The 19,660-nt window shown below is 38.3% G+C and overlaps 1 protein-coding gene across 21 annotated transcripts in view; it reads left to right on the plus strand.

The window, feature by feature from the left end:
- Positions 1-19,414, plus strand: part of cadm2a (cell adhesion molecule 2a) — a 378,094-nt gene extending 358,680 nt beyond the window's left edge. For 14 of the 21 annotated variants that reach the window (XM_079598779.1, XM_079598781.1, XM_079598783.1 and 11 more), the window contains 3 exons: positions 230-340; positions 12,189-12,308; positions 14,764-19,413. In XM_079598779.1, coding sequence (XP_079454905.1) covers positions 230-340; positions 12,189-12,308; positions 14,764-14,882 — 350 coding nt within the window. In that variant the 3' untranslated portion in view covers positions 14,883-19,413. Of the gene's footprint in view, positions 1-229; positions 341-12,188; positions 12,309-14,763 lie in introns of all 21 variants that reach the window. The other 7 variants (XM_079598777.1, XM_079598763.1, XM_079598774.1 and 4 more) reach the window with 3 other exon arrangements.
- The last annotated feature ends 246 nt before the right edge of the window (positions 19,415-19,660 follow it).

Below are 19,660 nucleotides of genomic sequence, written 5' to 3' on the forward strand. Positions count from 1 at the left end.
ATGTCAGGTGTTCTGTACATGCTGTTTTTTCAATAGTTTATTCATGTGTGCATTGTTAAATTAAACCCATTCAGTTTTTATTTGCATTGTGTCAGCATACAACTATTGTTTCATTTGTTCCATTGTTATGGTAATGTTTTCTTCCCCCTTGTCATTGTTGTTTTGTCTTTTGTCCGTCCCTTTCTGTTTACATGTGTGTTGTCATTGTTCTGTGTTGCGTGTATGACAGATGTCCCCACCACACCGTCACCATCCACAACCTCCCCTGCACCCACCCTCCCAGACACTACAGGTCCCTTAGACTCCAAGAATCTCAATGCTGCCGTCACCGATAACAGAGGTACTGTACAACCCCACTGCCCTTCCTCCTCGTCCTCCTCACGCACTTTCCTCTCCATCCCTATGTCTCTCTTTCTTCTCCCCAAGCTGGTTTCCTCTGACTCGAGTCTGCAGCTCCAAGGACATCTGGAGAGAAGTGTTTTTGTACCCTGCAGTCACTTTGTGTGTCCTCGCTTAGTTCATCCATTCACCATTCACTTGTGTTCAAACTGTGACAGTTTGAGCCCTTTATGTGTCTTTATCTTTTTTTTCAACCCATCTTATTAAAGGTATGAATCAACAAAACAATACAAAATGCATCATTGTTTATTCACGCTAGTGTCGTTTCACACATGTATGCTGTTATTTTTTTTTTTCCATTGAACACAAAAGGAGAATTTAAGAATCTTTACAGAAATTCCCCTTTGCTGAAGCTCTTAAAAAGTTGTTTAGACTCCAGTGCATCTAAGCCTGGTTTCACCTTGGTAATGCAAAATACCAATCAGGGCTTGATGCTTACTTTTTCCCCAAGAAGCACATGTGAAAAGTTGAAACATTTAGGAGAGCAATTAAAAACGAATAAAAAACAAACAAATAGAATAACTGTTATAAACAGATACTAGTACAATACTAGTAAAATATATACAGTATATTGAATAATATGTTAAATAATGTTTGCTGGCTGCTCAATCAAAAAGATAAAATATGCTCTCTTACAGCTACTGTATCTACCACATAATATCATACAAACGCCATAATGTAAACATTGTCGTAATTCATCAGCAGTAGATCTCAAGCAATCTATTGGCGTAAACGCGTGGTATTAATTGCTTTTAGCTGCTCTAAACCACAAGACTGTAGAATGCATTTTGATTTGAACATACAGTGCTACTGCACGCATTTATTTGATGGAATCATAGCCTTTTGAAGTTTAATCACATTAGGCCGTATCATGATTCACGTTTTTTCATTCCCAAATTTAAGCCCTCTTAAAATAATAATTCAGACGTTTGATATACCATTTAAGATATTTAAGACTTTTTTTATGACCTGCGGGGACTTTTGCACACATGCTCCTAAATACATTTTACAGTTTGCACACATCTATTTTTAGTCGCAGATGCGAGTTTTGGGCCTTGCCACTGGTTCTTACATGTCGTATATCACAATGTCAAACAGCATATGGGTTTGGGACAAGTTTTGGGGGTGAGTAAATGGTCACCTTAACTATCCTCTACCCAGTTTATGCATCTTTATAGGATCTGGACAACGGTTCCCATCAGTTAAGTACCTAGACAGCAAGCCTGGAGGCATATACCATGTGACATAAGTGTTCTGTAGATCCTAGCCATGAATGTCCGGTCTCAGGGGTATCAGGGGTCTGTTTTGTTTCTTGTTTATGAATGCTTCAGCTAAATATAGACAGTGTGATTTATAAGGCGAAAATACAAAATTCCTCAATCCCCGTGGACTCTCCAAAGGGTCGTTTGAATGTCTACCTATTTTTGTGTCACTTGTGAGGGGTACAGCCCTGTTGGTGCAACTTTGAGGAAAGTTTTTGCACAAAAACAAAATGGCTGTGTTTGTATTATATCACGATAGCATCACCGTTCCATTCTTCAAAGTGGCTTACTTGGTTAAATTTGAGGATTACTTGAACTAAACATGGGATTTTGTAGAAGATTAAAGTTGATCCTGCATCTGTATGTTATCAGCAGGCTGACTGTTCCTAAGGACATGCCAGGTTATGATGGAATTATCCTTTAACTGCATCGTGTTTACAACCAGAGTCGACCAGAATGGAATCAGCTATTTGTGAAAAAATACCACGCATACGTATGCCTTCCGTCGAAGCGAATTTTTCTCTGAGCTTGTAATGCTGAACGTCTGCAGTGTTAACAGATCTTATTTCTCTAAATGCATTAGCAGCTCATTCTCCTGCCTGCGATCAATGGGGGCGTACCAGCGGCGAATATTCTGGCCTCATCGTTCTGCCGGGCTTAATGGGAATAATAACTCTTCCTCAAAGAAACACAGGGCCCTGACGATGCCATCAGTGCGCCTCCCGTCCCTGTTAAATCTGCCAAATGCGTTTTTATGGCTTGCAAATTAGCTCTGACCTTATGAAGCTGAAAGGTTGAATAAAGTACTGGGGATGCTGAGAATTTTAAAATATTTACAGCTCACTTTTCATAATCAGCATGAAAGCGCCCTGCCGTAGACCCCTGCGTTATTATTGTCCCACTGAGACACTTTTACAGGGATAATGATTGGTCATGCCTTTTGTCTTTGGACAGGGAGAGGGAAGTGCAGAAATTTATCTGTTTTAGGGAGGGTCTGGGTTTAGGTTCATTAGCCAAGGCCAGAAATGAAAGGGAGGACAACAAAGCGCAGCAGTTTTGCAAAATTATTACAAAACTTTTTAAACTTGTCCAGCGTCTGCCAAGAATTATCCGGCTTAATTGGATTTAACTCCAGGACATAAACAGAGAAGGGTCTATCGTGGAAGTACTGAAGTTTTTGAAGCTTTGAAATATGTTGGCTTGAAAAAAAAAACCAATTATTTCGAATTATGTCCTATTATTTCCGCTGTAGGTTACTGTGGATTCCTCCTAGACCCTTTGTCAAAAGAGGCACGTTATACATGGAAACGACTAGCCTCCTGCAAGGAGTCTCTCAGTGTGGAGTGGAACATATGTTTCTTGAAGCGTTGACCAGAAGACTAGCAATTACTCAACATTGCCACACCGCAGGAGCATAATGGGCCGACGTGGGCCTGTCAGTTGTGGCCTGGATACTGCCTCGTTCATGGGCTGTAGTCCCAGTAAGAAGCAAACAAATGAGCAATCCTCAGAGAATCATTTGCAAGTTCTAACACTTTGTTCCTGGTCTGCAAGCGGTGCATGCCGCCTTGGAAAGCTTTGTTCATCCAATTAGTGCTTTATGAGAAGTCTAGAGCCATGTTTTAGATTCTCGAGTTATTTCTTCAAGTCATGTGAACACTTGGAGCTGCGTATGTGTGAATCGAGTTATCACGATTCAGCACGATTAAAATTACGGAGCCCTGATGACTTTCAAGACTTTTTATAGACCGTGCCAGTAAAAATGTCGCATGGCATACAACCTTAAACCTAATACAGTTTGAATTGAGAGAACTAAGGGGATTTTTTTTATATTGTTCCTTAATGCGTTTGACATCCCATGTATAAGAGATTGAAAGGATTGTGTTCTCGTTTGGTTAGCAAAAAGCAAAAAAGTGCACAAGCCTGTAATTTTGATTGAAGTAAAGTATGGAGAGAAATTACAGTATGTTTTTTCTTAACAAAAAATTAACGATTTTTTTTTTTTTTCGGAAAAAATTCCGAAATTTGAATGCGTTTTGCCAGACAATATCAAATATGTTCCCGTAACAATTAGCACAACAAAATAATTTTATGATTGTGTAAACCGTTATGTGTGATGGCAAAGCGTACACACCCAGGGATGCAGCAACAATCTGAAATGTAGGAGGGACACATTATAAACCTTATCAGCTTGGCTCATGAATATTAATTAGGTGACTTAACATTTGTCCTTGCTAAATAGCAGGTAAGTGACCGCTAATAGTAAACCACTTACCACTTTCACAAAGGCTTTGCTTGGTCTCAAAGTCTTTAAATTGTAGGCGGCTGCAATTTTCTTTCTTGGCACAGCACCAAAACTCTTAAAATATACTAGGAGGCACACTTTGAAATATCTAAAAGCGTTATAATATTTGCAGTGCTCCTGGGTACAATCCATCTCTGCAGTTTCACATACATTACTTATTCTGTCTCAATTGACGATAATCATTACAGACAATTACTTTAGAGACATATATCCAGAAAACGAATCCCGAATAGGGTTTTAGAAGTGAGGATTTCATCTTGGAAATCATTCATCCTGCTGCTTATTCTCAATAGAAGGATTAAAATGATTTTGAACTTCATATCAATGAACATCTTAGAATTATTGATTTGAACTCCAAGAAAGGTGTGTTCCAGGATGGAAAAGCTTTTCCTCAGAGGGGCTGCCAGAGAACACCAGCAAAAAAAGAAAAAAAAGAACCCGGCTCTGTTTAAATGGATAAGTCAAAGTTTCAGCAGTTTCAGCTGCCGTGTCCCTGGAGGGTCAGTTAAATATTGAGACTGGAGTCCTGAGCGCCCTCCTTTCTCTCCTTTCTGAAAATGACACAACACAGGAGGAATTAAAATGTAATGCAAAGGTCTTTTTCCTCGGTCACGCAGCACGGTTATTGATGATCTGTCACATTAAGTCATGTCGAGGGAAGACTTATGGTAACAATTTAAAATATAACAGGAAAGGAAAAAAGAAAAATCATTAAACTCTGCCACCGAATATGAATTACGAATAAGACTCTCTTCATTCATTTAGTTTCCGTGGAAAGGAGACACTTTAAGTAATCCTCTGGAAGCCTTGAGCTGCTTTAATTTGCCGAAATAACCACTCTCGCCATTTCCCAGCATTCACTGCAGATCAAGTTTGAAGCATGACAGCCTAATTATGAACGTTACAGTGTAAAGTCTCCAAATCATTCAGTATCTTGCCTGCTCGTGCCTCTCGGTGGAGAACACCTGTATTTGTTTTCTTTTTCACCCTATTTGGGTTCAATCATTGTGTCTCTCCAGACTCACTTTTTCAAGCACAATTAGAAGCTGTAATTTGTTTTGAAAATCTAATTAAACCGTGCTGACCAACTCAGCGGTCACCTTTGCCCCCATTTGGCTTTAGATCAACTCTCAAGAGCATCCGGTATGTAAATCAGCCCTCTAAAGATTCACGGGTCATTTAAGAGGCTGCTGTGCTGGGCAAAGGGATGTGAAAGATGGACAACGAGCATTTAGCCTTTTTTTCCCCTTTCTGTGTGGATGGAGAATGGATGGAATGGTAGATTTGGATGTTTAATGTTTAACGTTTATTTCCTAGATTGGTCCCCCATGAGGGCCACAACTCGAATACAACAGCCTCCATTTCTTCCTGGTAACAATTTTCCATTAGAAACAATTGTCAAATGTTCTATCTCAGCAGAAATTGGGGAATAGTTATATTAAACAGTGCATTAAGCCATTATTCATCTTTATTTATTTAGTCAGAGACCTCCAATATGATTTAATTGGCTGGGTGCCAAAGTGTTATGAAGAGAAGTGAGCCTGTGCATGCAGGAAGAGAACAAGAACTATAGGATCTTTAAGTCTGAGGCAGAATATATATATATTTATACATTTGCCCTCCCAGACGAAAAAGACACTATGTCCATTAACTGGGAAATCAGCCAAAGCTATGCTTTTAGATTGTTTAAGAGACTGTAAAATTCTCATGAAATACTTATAGGATGTTTTATTGACCTGTTTCTAGGGCTTGTGGGTCCCAAGAAGGTCTATAATACCTAGAGAAAGCCAACCATTAGCATTATCATTCATCTCAACGGCAGTTTTTCAGCTCATGTAGCTTTTTGAGTGTTCATAAATGGATAAAAATGTGTTTTACCCACAGAACAAGCAAACCACCTATTCAAATCATATACAGTACAGTACGTTTACCATGAGATATGTCAACAATGATCCTCTGCTTCTGATAGAACATGCAAACCTCCAAATTTAAATGTTTATTTACATTTATTTTACATGCTATTTTTTATTTTTTTATATGCATTTCTGTGCCAATGGCATCACCAAATGGTATTGCAAAAATAATCACTGTTACTTTCCCGTCTCTGTTTGCCTTTGTTTTTTTAAACAGACTAATAAATGTCTTAGTCATCACTGCATATTAAAGGTGCAGTATGTAATATTGACAGCTAGCGGTTGAAATCGATACTGCAGTTCAAATTCTAAATATTGGAGAGAAAACAAAATATCCCCCCATCCCCCCTCCGACTCATTACTCACGCGGGTTGCCAGATTGAGAACACGCAAAAGGAGCGAGTGCAATTGACAAATAAAAGCCGAGGAGACTTACATGGTCAGTTGATGAGTTGATTTATCCGTGTTTTAATATGCCTCTGGTCATTGAGCTTTTTGGATGGATGACAAGGCTTTTTAGTCAGGTAGATTCTGCGATCTCTGACCTAGTTTGTTTGCTGGCTTCCCTGGCTACAATACACTGTGTTTTACGCCAACTGGCAACCCGGGGTGTCGAAATACTGTTGGGTAAATTGGCAGTGTGCTAGATCACACAGACCAAAACAAATACAAACATTCTGTCAAGGAACGCACATTGCAAAGTAGCATAACTGGCTGTAGCATTGTTTTTAGCATTTTTCCTAAATATATGAAAACAGATTATTGTATGTTTATCCTTTAGAATACAGCACCTTTCAAATTAAATATAGGACAAAAGTATGTAACAAAAATGTAGTACATCACCTTTTAATATATACTGTATAAAACTTAACATTTGCATATAAAAAATAAAAAATCTAAAATATGTTTTAGCAAAATAAGTAAACCTTTTTCTGAGCCTTATATTTGTAAATAATCCATTTAAATGTGGAAGTTTGCAGATGTTCTCAGACACCGAGGACTAATGTTGATGTATCTCATTGTAAACAGCTTAATATCCAACCGAGTTTCTAATCAAGTCTAATGAGCTCACACTTAAACTCATAATTTGGTTAATAACGCCATCTTTCCATTCCACTGCATTTTACAATTTATGCGTAATTTGGTTTGCTTCTGGTTGATTGTGGTGGAACATTTGAATCCAAGAGTCAGAGCAAATCATGCATACAGCAATCAAATCATAAATGCCATTGAATAGCTTGTGCTGGATTTTCATATTAGGTGATTTATTGGGAGGTTTCCGTTCAATTTGCTTTCCGCATAGACTCGTGCTTTGAATGAGGGCGGTGTTTTGATATGTTACAATTCTTTCGGCAGGCCAACCATCTTTCTGCACCTTTCAATTTGGAAGCACATCAGCAGTCGCCCTGTAAATGTTAATTTCCAGTGTTCGATTGTACCATGAAGGTGAAGCTTTCCAGTTCAGCACTTTCTCTGTCACTGTCCTTCAATAGCCCACCGATGTAAAGAAGATCACCGAAGCGTTGACGTTCGCTTTCCTACATCCATTTACACCCAGCCCACACTCACCGTCGCCCTTTAAGGCATTTATACAAATATCAAGATTACCGTAACAATAATCTCCTAGACAGCATGTGCCAGCTCCCGAATTAGCATGTGGAGTTAATGGTAATGCTCACCTTGAAATGTCATCCCGACAAGAGCGCAACATGGCCGCCCGTGCTGCTCCTGCCCCCCGAGGCCTCTTCGTAACCCCCTACCACGTGGGTTTGTTAAAAGAGTGCTTCCTGCATGTTTTTCCTCTGAAACGGGTTTCTTTAAGAATTCATGTGACCGCAGGGGTTCACGCACCGGGTGCTGTTGCCGTTCTCAGCGTTGTTTAGCCACAGCCGGATTGAAAGCCTCTTCTTAGATGTGCCGCTGGTGAGTTTATATCCCACAACATCAGAGCGGTGTGGTTGCTTTAACTGCCGTTAATTTGTTACATTTGCCAGAGCCACACAATGCAGGGCCCAGGCAAAGGAATTGTGAATATTAAAATAGGAATGTGGGTGCAGTGCTTCAATATTAAATCATAAGGGAAGGACTGTCGCAGGCCTTATTAAAAGATAATGTGTGCTGGGGGAGAGGAAACATATCACTTCTCTGCTGGTGGATCTCGCTATGTTGTGCATGTCTATGGACAAACACTCTGAGGAGTTAACTTTGTGTGCACAAGGAAAGAAAATGAGAAACTGGCATAAAAAGAAGAGCAGGGTCTGAGTAATAAGGTCTAATAAGGGGATTGAGGAGTATAAAGCATGAACTGAAGGAAGTAAAAACAAAAGATGAGTAGGGAAAGTACGTATACAACAGATTTAATTGTACATACTTCTATAAAAAACATTTTCTCATATTTTTGACCCTTGTTGAATAAAAATGCCTTTTTATAATTGCGTTTACATGACTTAATAAAAATATGGGGTTTTCTTCAAATTAGATGAGGGGTAAAATGTATACAATTTAAATTTGGTGGTTTTCTTACAAGTATACCTTCACTTTATCATAAATATGATTTACACCCCATACATTTTTTTCTAAAGAAAGTCATTGTTAGAAAGTTATTGACTAATGAGATGAACTATGTAACTCTCTGTAGAAATTATCCTTAATAGTTAAGGTAACACGGTAACACTTTACAATAAGGTTCGTTAGTTAACATTAGTTAACTACATTAGTTAACATTAACTAATAATGAACTGCACGTATACTGCATTTATTAATCTTTGTTCATGTTAATTTCAACATATAATAATACTTTATTAAAATCTTGTTAACATTAGTTAATGCACTGCAAACTAACATGAACAAACAATTAACAGCTGTATTTCTATTAACTAATGTTAACAAAGATGAACAAATACAGTAACAAATGTATTGCACATGGTTAGGGTACAATTTTAAAATAATAGATATCACCATGAAACTTCCTCAGTTGATTACTTACACAAGTTCATAAAAAAATGTATTACAAGTTTTTGAAATTTGTATGTGTAATTATGCAAATTAGGCACTTTCTCATTAAATATGCGCAATTTTGCATATATTTTCGGTATAGATCTGAACATATGATAAAGCCAGGTTCAAAATTATTTTTTTCATTTTGATTACACACAAGATGAAAGAAGATGTTCAGAGGGATTTCAGGATATATGCTTTCATTACCTAGGAAATCAAAATATACTGTCCATAGCCTTAAAAATCGATTTTCGCCATATTTTTTTTATTAAAATGTCACATAAATCAGGCCAGGAATATTTTATTAACAATTCCCTCTGAACATATCTTCAGAATACTGCTAAGTGTATAACTGAAGAGTTTGGTGTACATCGGTGCTACATAGGCTAAGGTGTTTATACTGGAGGATGACAAAAAAAACTCATTTTGAGAAAAAGGCATTTAAAGATTTGTAATGTAAAAAATCATAATTTTTTTGTGGAAACAACTATTTACTGACACAATATCTCATCAAATCTCACTCTCTCTCTCTCTCTCACACACACACACTCGATTTGCGCATCGCCGTCATGTGTGTATTACACAGGTAACGTTATTACATTGCTTCGTGACATCACGTGCGCAAACACAAATAACCTATATTTATATATGTTTATACTACAGGGCCGTTGAATGCTTGTATCTGATAACCGTGAAGCTCTTGTAATTATTACTTTACCCAACCTTTCCATGCCGAGTGATGCAGTAAACATAGCCTATAGCTAACGTTAGCTGGCTACGATTTCAGTACAGTAATATCAAAGATCCTTGCTCCTTCTCTATTATCTGGAAATATTCTATTCACAAAATACAAACAATAGTAATGTTAAAATTTACTTGTGAAAAGTAATCCCGGGCCCTATTTGCGATGGTCCGCCGATTAGAACAGGAAAATGCTTCACAGTGCTCTGGAATCTAACTGCTGCTAAGCAACGAAACTAGGAGTACGACCGGTTTAAGATGGCGGCCGTATTTCTCAGTGCCCAGCGGCCAATAGAGCATCTAGTCTCTATATAATATCTATGGTTAAATGCCCATTATACTTTCACGATTGGTTGCTGATTAAAAGGAAATTACCATATTTGGATCCGACAGCATTGTAAAGGAGAGAGAGCGCTTTTTAACGGTGTGTGAGATTAAAGGAAGCAGACAGAGATTGCGGAGCAGTGCATTGATTAAGAACGCCAACTTTTGTTGAATTTCGGAGAAATCTACAGACGCAAATAGACAAAGTGTAGTAAAACAAAGACCTAAATGCGTATTTTGGACTTTTTTTCACCACAAGTCTGAAAGAAGACATGTTATTGAAGACAAATATCCCAAAATCTCAAAATTGACCGTGAAAAAAAAACTATGTTTTTGCCTGCCGTGTCTCGCCTTAACTAATGAACCTTATTGTAAAGTGTTACCGGTAACACTTTACAATAAGGTTTAAATGTATTAACTATCATGAACTAACCATGAGCAATACATTTGTTAACCTTTGTTAACGTTAGTTAATAAAAAATACAATCGTTCATTATTCGATTGTTTAATTATGTATTAGTAAATTATGAAATTAACATCAACACAGATTAATACATGCTGTGGAAGTGCAGTTCATTATTAGTTAACTAATGTAGTTAATGTTAACTAATGAAAGCTTATTGTAATAGCATAGTTCGAGATTACCAGGCCTCTCACAGTGTCAATGGACTCGCCCTAGGACAGCACTCAGCATGGCAACCCCACTGCGCTGCGCGTTGATAAAAATAGAGCGAGGACAGAGAAGGGCTAATTATCACAACACCAAGAGATGTACTTGAGATTCACACTCTAATGTTCAGGGACAAAAGTGTCTGAACACATACCAGTACAGAGATTTAGAATGGCAATACCAAGCATTTGTTTTGTTACTTTGTTACTTTTCTCCTAGTTAGACAGGTGTTAGCGATTTCTGTCTCGGTGAGAGAACTCTACCATTTTGGTCGAAAAAGAGTAAAAAGCTGAGTCCGTTTGATAGCCGAACGCTGAAGTCACACGCACCTGGGGTGAAATACTTTTTGGGACTTAAGTTTGATTTATTGATGTCATAAAAATTGAGAGAGTTTAATACCACAGCCTTTCACTGTTGGAAATTCAGAAACATGTGCTGTCAGATACGAGTAGCCGCTCCACATTTCATATTTCAGCGAGCCGCTAAAAGGGTGATTGAGATCTGCACATATTTTGTGTTTTTATTGTGATTGATTGTCACGGGGAAGTCAGATGCAGCTTGTAGGTTTTATACTCCTCTTGTAAACACAACAAAGAGAAGAAATGCTATTATTGAGAGAGAGAAAGAGAGAGACTGTGAGATGTCAATCAGAGGGATGGCGTCGGCGCGCCCAGCCGATGTCGATCCGAGGTGGGATTCTCCATTACTGAAATGGACTGTTTGAATGGCTCTCTGGCCCTGAGTTTATCCCGGCTTTGTGCGGCTGATACAGTAATTGCAGGCAGTGATTAGAAAGCTCCCGCAGCACAAAGCACAGCCCGGATTAAACGCACACGCTGGGGCAGATGCAACGCATGCTGTCAATTATAATATACCACTCCAAATGGCACTAAGCGGGGAAATAATAAAGAACCACAGCTCACAGAGAGAAAGGAGACGGGCCCATCTTTTAAATGAACAATACGCTCGAGGTACGAGAACGTTTTCTGATCGGGATGAAAGGAAGTCGCCCACAATTTGAACAGCAGGTCTTGTCTTCTACAACTACACTACACTTTACACTACACCCTTAACAAAGAAGGTGCTTTATTTTGCATTGATGGTTTTTACCCTTTAACATCCATGGAAACTTCTCGATGAACAAGAAGTTCTAATATAGTGGAAAAGGGTTATTTATACTACTAAAATATTCTTCACACTAAAATCACTTCTGGGAAGACATCCACTGGGAGATTTGCTCCTGGAGCATCAGTGACCCCTTTTGAAAGGACTTTTGAGCATTTAGTGCTTTTTTGTTAGTTACGAGCAGCTGATGACAGACTGGAAAACACTGTGTTTGTTATGGCTCATGTCTTCCTCTTTACTTTCATTCTGTGCATGCATAAAACCCTGTCCAACCCCCATATGGCTCGATCTGTCGGTTCAGAGACTTTAAACTCCTTGAGCAGACAGGAGAGGGCTGAAGCTTTAGTCCAAACTATCTGTTGTCAACCTTCTGATATTTTGAAAGTTAAAAGTATGACTAAATGAGAAAGGTTACCAACAATGCTTTCTTCTCCTCTCTCTCTCTCTTACAGATCCTAATGCCCAGAAAAACGTGCCAGATCACGCTCTAATCGGAGGAGTAGTCGCTGTTGTCGTTTTCGCAACTTTGTGCTTAATTATTGTATTGGGACGCTACCTGGCACGGCATAAAGGTACGATTCTCCTTTACTGTCTGTAAAATCTAGATACAGTGATACTCAAAAATGCATCATCTACAGTGGGCTTCAAATGTCTGAGACCACCTGTGATTCAAAACCTGTAAATAAACAAGTTTTAATGCATTGGAATCGTTTAAAATAAAGGAAATGTAAAATTAAAGGGTTAGTTCACCCAAATAAAAAAAGATATCCCATAATTGACTCACCCTCAAGCCCAAAAAAGTGCATCCATCCATCATAAAAGTAATACATACTGCTCCAGGGGGTTATTAAAGGCCTTCTGAATAAGCGAAGCAATTTATTTTGTAAGAAAAATGTCCATATTTATAACTTTATAAACTAGAATCTGGCTTCTGTACACGAGTCAAGTTCCGGCCGAAGAGTGAACTCTGACCCGACGCATGATGTATTGATAAACACGGAAGCACAGAGGATAGCAAACAAAACAGAACACCGTTGTCAGCACGGATTAGAAGTCTAAAATGAGAATTTTTAAAGAGAAATGTCAGAGAAGCTTGAGTTGGTTGCCCGTGAGAGGCGTCTACTCTCAGCTAAGCTTACGTTTCTCCTACATACAGTGCATCCGGAAAGGATTCACAGCGCTTCACTTTTTTTCACATTTTGTTATGTTACAGCATAATGACATTGTGAAAGAAGTTTGTTTGAAATCTTTGCAAATTTATTAAAAATGAAAAAGAAAAGACAAATCTCATGTACATGTATTTACCTCTTTTGCCCAATACTTTGAAGCACATTTGGCACCAATTACAGCCTCAAGTCTTTTTGAGTATGATGCTACAAGCTTGGCGCACCTATTTTTGGACAGTTTCTCACATTCTTCTTAGCAGGACCTCTGAAGCTCCATCAAGTTGGATGGGGAGCTTCGGTGCACAGCCATTTTCAGATCTCTCCAGAGATGTTCCATCGGGTTCAAGTCTGGGCACTGGCTGGGCCACTCAAGGACATTCACAGAGTTGTCCCATAGCCACTCCTTTGTTATCTTGGCTGTGTGCTTAGGGTCGTTGTCCTGTTGGAAGATGAACCGTCGCCCCAGTCTGAGGTCCAGAGTGCTCAGGGGCAGGTTTTCATCAAGGATGTCTCTGTACATTGCTGCATTCATCTTCTCCCAGTCCCTGGCGCTGAAAAATATCCCCACAGTATGATGCTGCCACCACCATGCTTCACTGCAGGGATGGTATTGGCCAGGTGATGAGCGGTGCCTGGTTTCCTCCAGACACGACGCTTGCCATTCAGGCCAAAGAGTTCCATCTTTGTTTCATCAGACCAGAGAATTTTTTGTTTCTCATGGTCTGAGAGTCCTTCATGTGCCTTTTGGCAAACTCCAGGTGGGCTGTCATGTGCTTTTCACTGAGGAGTGGCTTCTGTCTGGCCACTCTACCATACAGGCCTGGTTGGTGGAGTGCTGTAAAGATGGTTGTTCTTCTGGAAGGTTCTCCTCTCTCCAAAGAGAAACGCTGAAGCTCTGTAAGAGTGACCATCGGGTTCTTGGTCACCTTCCTGACTAAGGCCCTTCTCCCCCGATTGCTCAGTTTGGGCAGGCGGTCAGCTTTAAGAAGTGTCCTGGTGGTTCTAAACGTCTTCCATTTACGGATGAAGGAGGTCACTGTGGTCATTGGGTCCTTTAATGCTGCAGAAATTGTTCTGTACCCTTTCCCAGATCTGTGCCTCGATACAAGCCTGTCTCAGAGGTCTGCAGACAATCCCTTGGACTTCATGGCTTGGTTTGTGCTCTGACATGCACTGTTAACTGTAGGACCTTATATAGACGGGTGTGTGCGCCTTTCCAAATCATGTCTAATCAACATTTTTCGATTTCAAACAAACTTCTTTCACATTGTCATTATGGGGTATTGTTTGTAGAATTTTGAAATAAGGCTGTAACATAACAAAATGTGGAAAAAGTGAAGCATATATATATACAGTATATATATCCTACACTGAAGTAATGGCTTTTTTACATTTTTACTTTAGCTTATTGTTTTCAATATTATTTTTAAATTATATTTCACAATAATATCTTAATTGACTTTTTACCAGTAGTGCATAAAAATTATTAGCATTGTCACAAGTAGTCTCAGACTTTAGGACACCAGTGCATATATAGTGAGATTCAAGTTACTTGAAATACTTAATATCCCTTCTTATAATAGTGTTTTTCTGTGACACTTTATTTTACAGTTCTTGTTACATGATGTAGCTAATGTAGTAATAAATATAAATTATGCATAATTACATGCAACTAACCCTAACCCTAGTATAAGTACACATACAGTAGTAAATTATTATTACTCACATAAATATATAATTACTCTTTAACACGGACACCTTCAAATAAAGTGTAATCTATTTGTCCTACATAAACTTGCCATTTTTAAGTTTTTGAAAATCACATTGTTTTTTAAATCAAGAACTTGTGTGTGTGTTTCAGGCACGTATTTGACAAACGAGGCCAAAGGAGCGGATGACGCCCCGGACGCAGACACAGCCATCATCAATGCCGACGGCAACCACGCACACGCAGAAGAAAAGAAAGAGTATTTCATTTAGACTGCAAGTGGCACTGCGCTCCTCTCTCTCCTCTCATTCCTTCCCTCCTTCCCTGCACAGTGTAGGAACTTCTTCAGACAGCAGCGGAAGCTTCTTCTCACACTTCCTTTCCATTCTGTTAGTTGTTGTTTTGTTTTGTTTTGTTTTTTCATTTGTTTGGTTTTCTTTTGCCTTTTTCGATAACAGCTCATCTGCTACTTTTTTACAAGCAACTTATTTGCTGAAGATGTCACCTTTTGTAATCATTATATAGCTGTAAAACACCCCAGAGTAGTCCAAAAATGTCTCAATCCCCAAATATGAAAAAAAGAAAATTGTCTGCAGCCATCTTTCAGTAAGGACTCGCCCTTCATCTTCTCACAGTGCCTAAATATACAGATGTCCGCTGAATTTCAGTCAATGCCTTCGTTTGTCAGGCCTCTGATTGGTTGCTTGCTTTTATCTTCAGCGTTATGATTTTTAAAAATGTTTTGTGGTCTGCTATTGTTTTAATTAATTTCTACTTTGTTTTGGTTGTGATTCATGCTGAATCCATTTATTGTGCTGTTTCTCCCAAAAAAGAAAAAAGATGTACAGTAGTAAAAAATATACTCAGACTTGAAGTGAGGGAGGTTCCCTTTTTATTCTACAGATTTTTAGGTGTTAATAATGTTATCGGTACGTAGAGACGCTCCATTCTCCAAAAGACCATTCCATGATGTGAAACTGACAGCTCACACTATGGCTAAAATCAGTATTTTGTACTTGAACTGTAGATATTGGTACGTAAATGAATAGCTCCACAGAAGGTCTCAGTGTGTTCCAGCGAAAATCACCTTGTGTTTTAAAAAAATTAGGATAAGCAGTTAGGTTAACCAGCCCTGGTTACCAAATAAACCATAGCGGGTTAGTGAATTAGCAACCAGGCAAAGAAAGAAAGAAGAAGCCCAGTTGTGTGTGTTTGTGTAGTATGATGATGCATCTCCACTGCTTGGTTCTTATGACACTTGCTTCTGTATTCCTGCACTGATCGCCCCATGACAACAGATCCACGGTCGAGGCGGGAAACATCCGTGCGTCATCCTTCAGCTGTTTACACAACCGTTGTGCCGAACACAAGATATCTCACAAAACAAAAAGTGATACTGCGCTACTATTTCAGTGCTCTTAAACCTTCATGTCATTGGTCAGATCAATATACAGTCCATGAAAGATCCCCCCCCAAAAAAACTTTGTATGCAAACCTGAACATTACACATGTTTTAACAATGCTAAGAGAACGTTGCTGATATGCAACTTTCATAAAGTGTCACCCACCTGCTCATTCCACAGCGTGAGGTTTAGGCCAAACAAATAAATAAGCACAAATCAACTCATGAATGAGGTCTAATGCAACAATCATGACGTTAAAATAACTAACTTTGATTTTCATTTCCCAGACTAGACATCAGAACACTAAAGTCAAGGATTATGTTGATGGTTGGAAGTGTTTTTGAAACAACAGTATCTTTTTTTTCCGTTCTTTTGTTGATTTCTACGATGAATAGACAACCTTGCTAAGGCTGTATAATATATCTGCTAAATGTGGTAACTAGTGAAAATTGTTGTTAGACTTTGGGATCCCTAATTCCATCAAGTTTGTATATTAGCTGATCTAAATATTGGTGGGGGGAAAAAAACATTTTTTTTTTCATCTTATTTGTTATTAAAAGATTATTCACAACTTCACAACCTTTGCTATAGCTCAAGGCATGTATATACTGTATAAGTATCACGTTTTGGGGAAACATTTTTGAAATATTTTTTTTTTTTTTTTGACTGTAAATTATTTAATTTTGCTTAATTGAAAACCACTTAATGAGTATGACAGCAATTGTGACAGCAATGGGATACTTGTTAAAATGGCAAAGCTATGTATTTGTCGAATGAAAACACTTTTACCTGATGTTCGTTTCCTGTAAATGATGACGATTATTGTTCATACTTGGCATTGCTTTCGCAGTCTGTCTCCGTTCTCACATAGGAAAGATATCAGTGAAGCTTATAAAACCAATAGATGGTCAAGCTTTACATGTTTGATAGTAATATCTCGAAAACATCTTTTCATTTTAGTCCTAATGCACCACAATGACACATATCACTTCCATATACACGTATGTAACTCAAATGTAACTGTCTTGTCACATGTATCCCTAATATGTGTGAATATATTAATGGCTAGGAATATGGTATCCTTTGACAGAGCCAACAGTCAGATTGCATACGACTTAAGGCCAAACCGTTTATCAGTGCACACAGAATCAATTTAAGCCTTATGAAATGAAACGTGCTGACATGCTACTCAAGCCACGATTACCTTTCATTTATTTCTCTTTTCTTGCTACTTTCTCTCTCTGTGGATTGGCTCAATGCCGTCTGTCTGGCATAATAACCGCTAACAATGTTTGGTACTTGTCTGTCTGATCGTGACACTGACCTAATGCTGCCTTTGTGGTCAGTAAATCACATGCTATTATCAAGAAAATATATTCACTTGCTCAGATTTTGACCCGTTACAGAACATACTCAACCTTTTTAAGAACTAATAAATCAGCTTCTTTTATCACCATAATTGCCTTTGTGTTTGATGGGAGCTTCATGTTGTTTTGTCACTTCAGCTCTTGCGGGTTCTTGTCTCATTAAAGACTTTGTTGTTTCTTTTCCTTCAAACTTGCCTTTGTACATTTCGCATGTTATATTGTCATGTCAAATTCACATTTAATGCACCAGAATGCATTTCCAGTTTGATGTTTTTTTGTTCAGGTAGTGATTGCAGTGGAATGGCTTATGGCTAAAACGATGGCCTAAAACTTTTGGATTTAAAGTTTTGGATAACATCTGGGATTTATTCAGTAAATCAGTGACAATTTGCCATTTTAGTCCCAGTTTATTTACTGTAGTTGGTGTGGAAGGACTATTAAAACACAGACCACTGTTCTGTTCCAAAACCTTTAGTAGTTAAATAACTAAAACCTTATTAGAGCATCATGTCATTAGCTTAGCAGCATGCTAACTGCAAACTCTATTAAAATCAACTGAATTGCTGCCAATGTTGAGTGTTCTAAATTGGTCACTTATGAGGTTCCATTACAGTTAGGATGTTCACTAGGTTTTGGAACAGAGCTCGTATTTTGTTTTTGGAGTCTGCAAATGACAACAATTCATGTACAACTGTTATGTCACTGAACATTATGATCAGGAAAAAAAAGGTTCCATATGTTCACATAAAATGCACCTGGTTTGTTTCTCCTCCTGGCAGACTATAAAAATACAGACTATACCAATTAGCACGCAGATTTTAATCTAAAGACCATGAAGAAAAAAACATCTAAAATACAGCATTTATGATCACAGTGATATGTGGAAATAGTAAAATGCACTGACACTCATCAACCTTTTTTATTTACTAAAAAAGGTTTAGGTTCATTATATTTCATACACTGAAATTAAAGCATCTGTGCATCTAGCAAAGAGTCTCTTTTAACAAACCCCAAGTTTATGAGAAACAACGGTAACACTGTAAATCAAAAACTGTTAGTTTATGTCACATTACATCATTTTAATCATTTGCATTTTATTTGCATCTCAGGTATGAATCAAGTGTTTTATTTTCCTTTCTAATATCATACAGGTTGCTCATACCAATGTATTTCTATTTGCTTAATCGTACTGCATTTACAACATCATATACTGTTTATTTGATGCTCTTACTTTGTTCATGTGTATATATGCTTGTTGCTTCACATATCTCCAATTCATGACACACAAGCTGTATATTGTTTAAACAAGCTGTCCAGTTGCTGTTGCGAAATTTAGACCGGAAAAAGATGCACACCAATTTAGCTAGTAATGTGTTACACTAAGAGGGCTGTTGTCATAGGAAGGACACACTACATGTAGGTCAAGATCAAATAGTTTGAAGGAAACGGTGTTTTCACAGTTTTTCACATGACCTTGCTAGATTTAGCACCTGCACCGACGACACCACAATGCTGTTCCAGAAACGTCTGTAGTTGAATTGTAAAAAAATAAACAGACAAACGCTATTTAAATTTCACCACGTTCCTCTCACGTTGCAAAACAATTGTGCGTGCCAGTGAAGCAGATGTAGTGGGTAGCATACTGTGCACTGGTAGATCGAGTACCTGGTTTCTAAGCGAATCGGCCTCTCTAGCTCTTGAAATGATAGTGGCTTCAGAACACGAAGGGTTTGTGCTTCTTGTAGCAAGCTGAAATGAAAACGCCTCATTTGGTTTCTTTTTCTTTTCTTTTTTTTTTAAATGTGTTCCTTGGTGTATTCATTTGATTCGAAATTCGATTTTAAGGCTAATTCACATGTATGGAATGAAATTGTTAAATAAATAAATGCCAAAATGTCCTGTCTGTTGTTCTTACTGTCTAAATACAACACAATTAATCTCCATTCGTTTCTTAATGTCTGTCCATATATCTGCAAAACCAAACTCCATATCAATCCAGAACACCTTATCACGAGCATCTATTCACAACACCCCAATGACCAGCCTAGCAACACCCTGGCAACAAGCCACCTCACAGAACTGCCTATCAGCACCCTGGCATCCACTCAGAACACCCTAGCAACAGGCAAGGAACACCATAACAACAAGTAGCTACTTAGACCTGCCTAGCAACACCCTAACAACCACCCTGAATGGCTAAAGTTTTCTAGACAAACGTTCCTTTATAGCTGTCTTTGTTTTTAAGCTTTTAGGCCAGTTCACACTAGGAACGATAACTAT

The sequence above is a fragment of the Phoxinus phoxinus genome, assembly GCF_949152265.1.
Source record: "Phoxinus phoxinus genome assembly, chromosome: 23".
Lineage (NCBI taxonomy): Eukaryota > Metazoa > Chordata > Actinopteri > Cypriniformes > Leuciscidae > Phoxinus > Phoxinus phoxinus.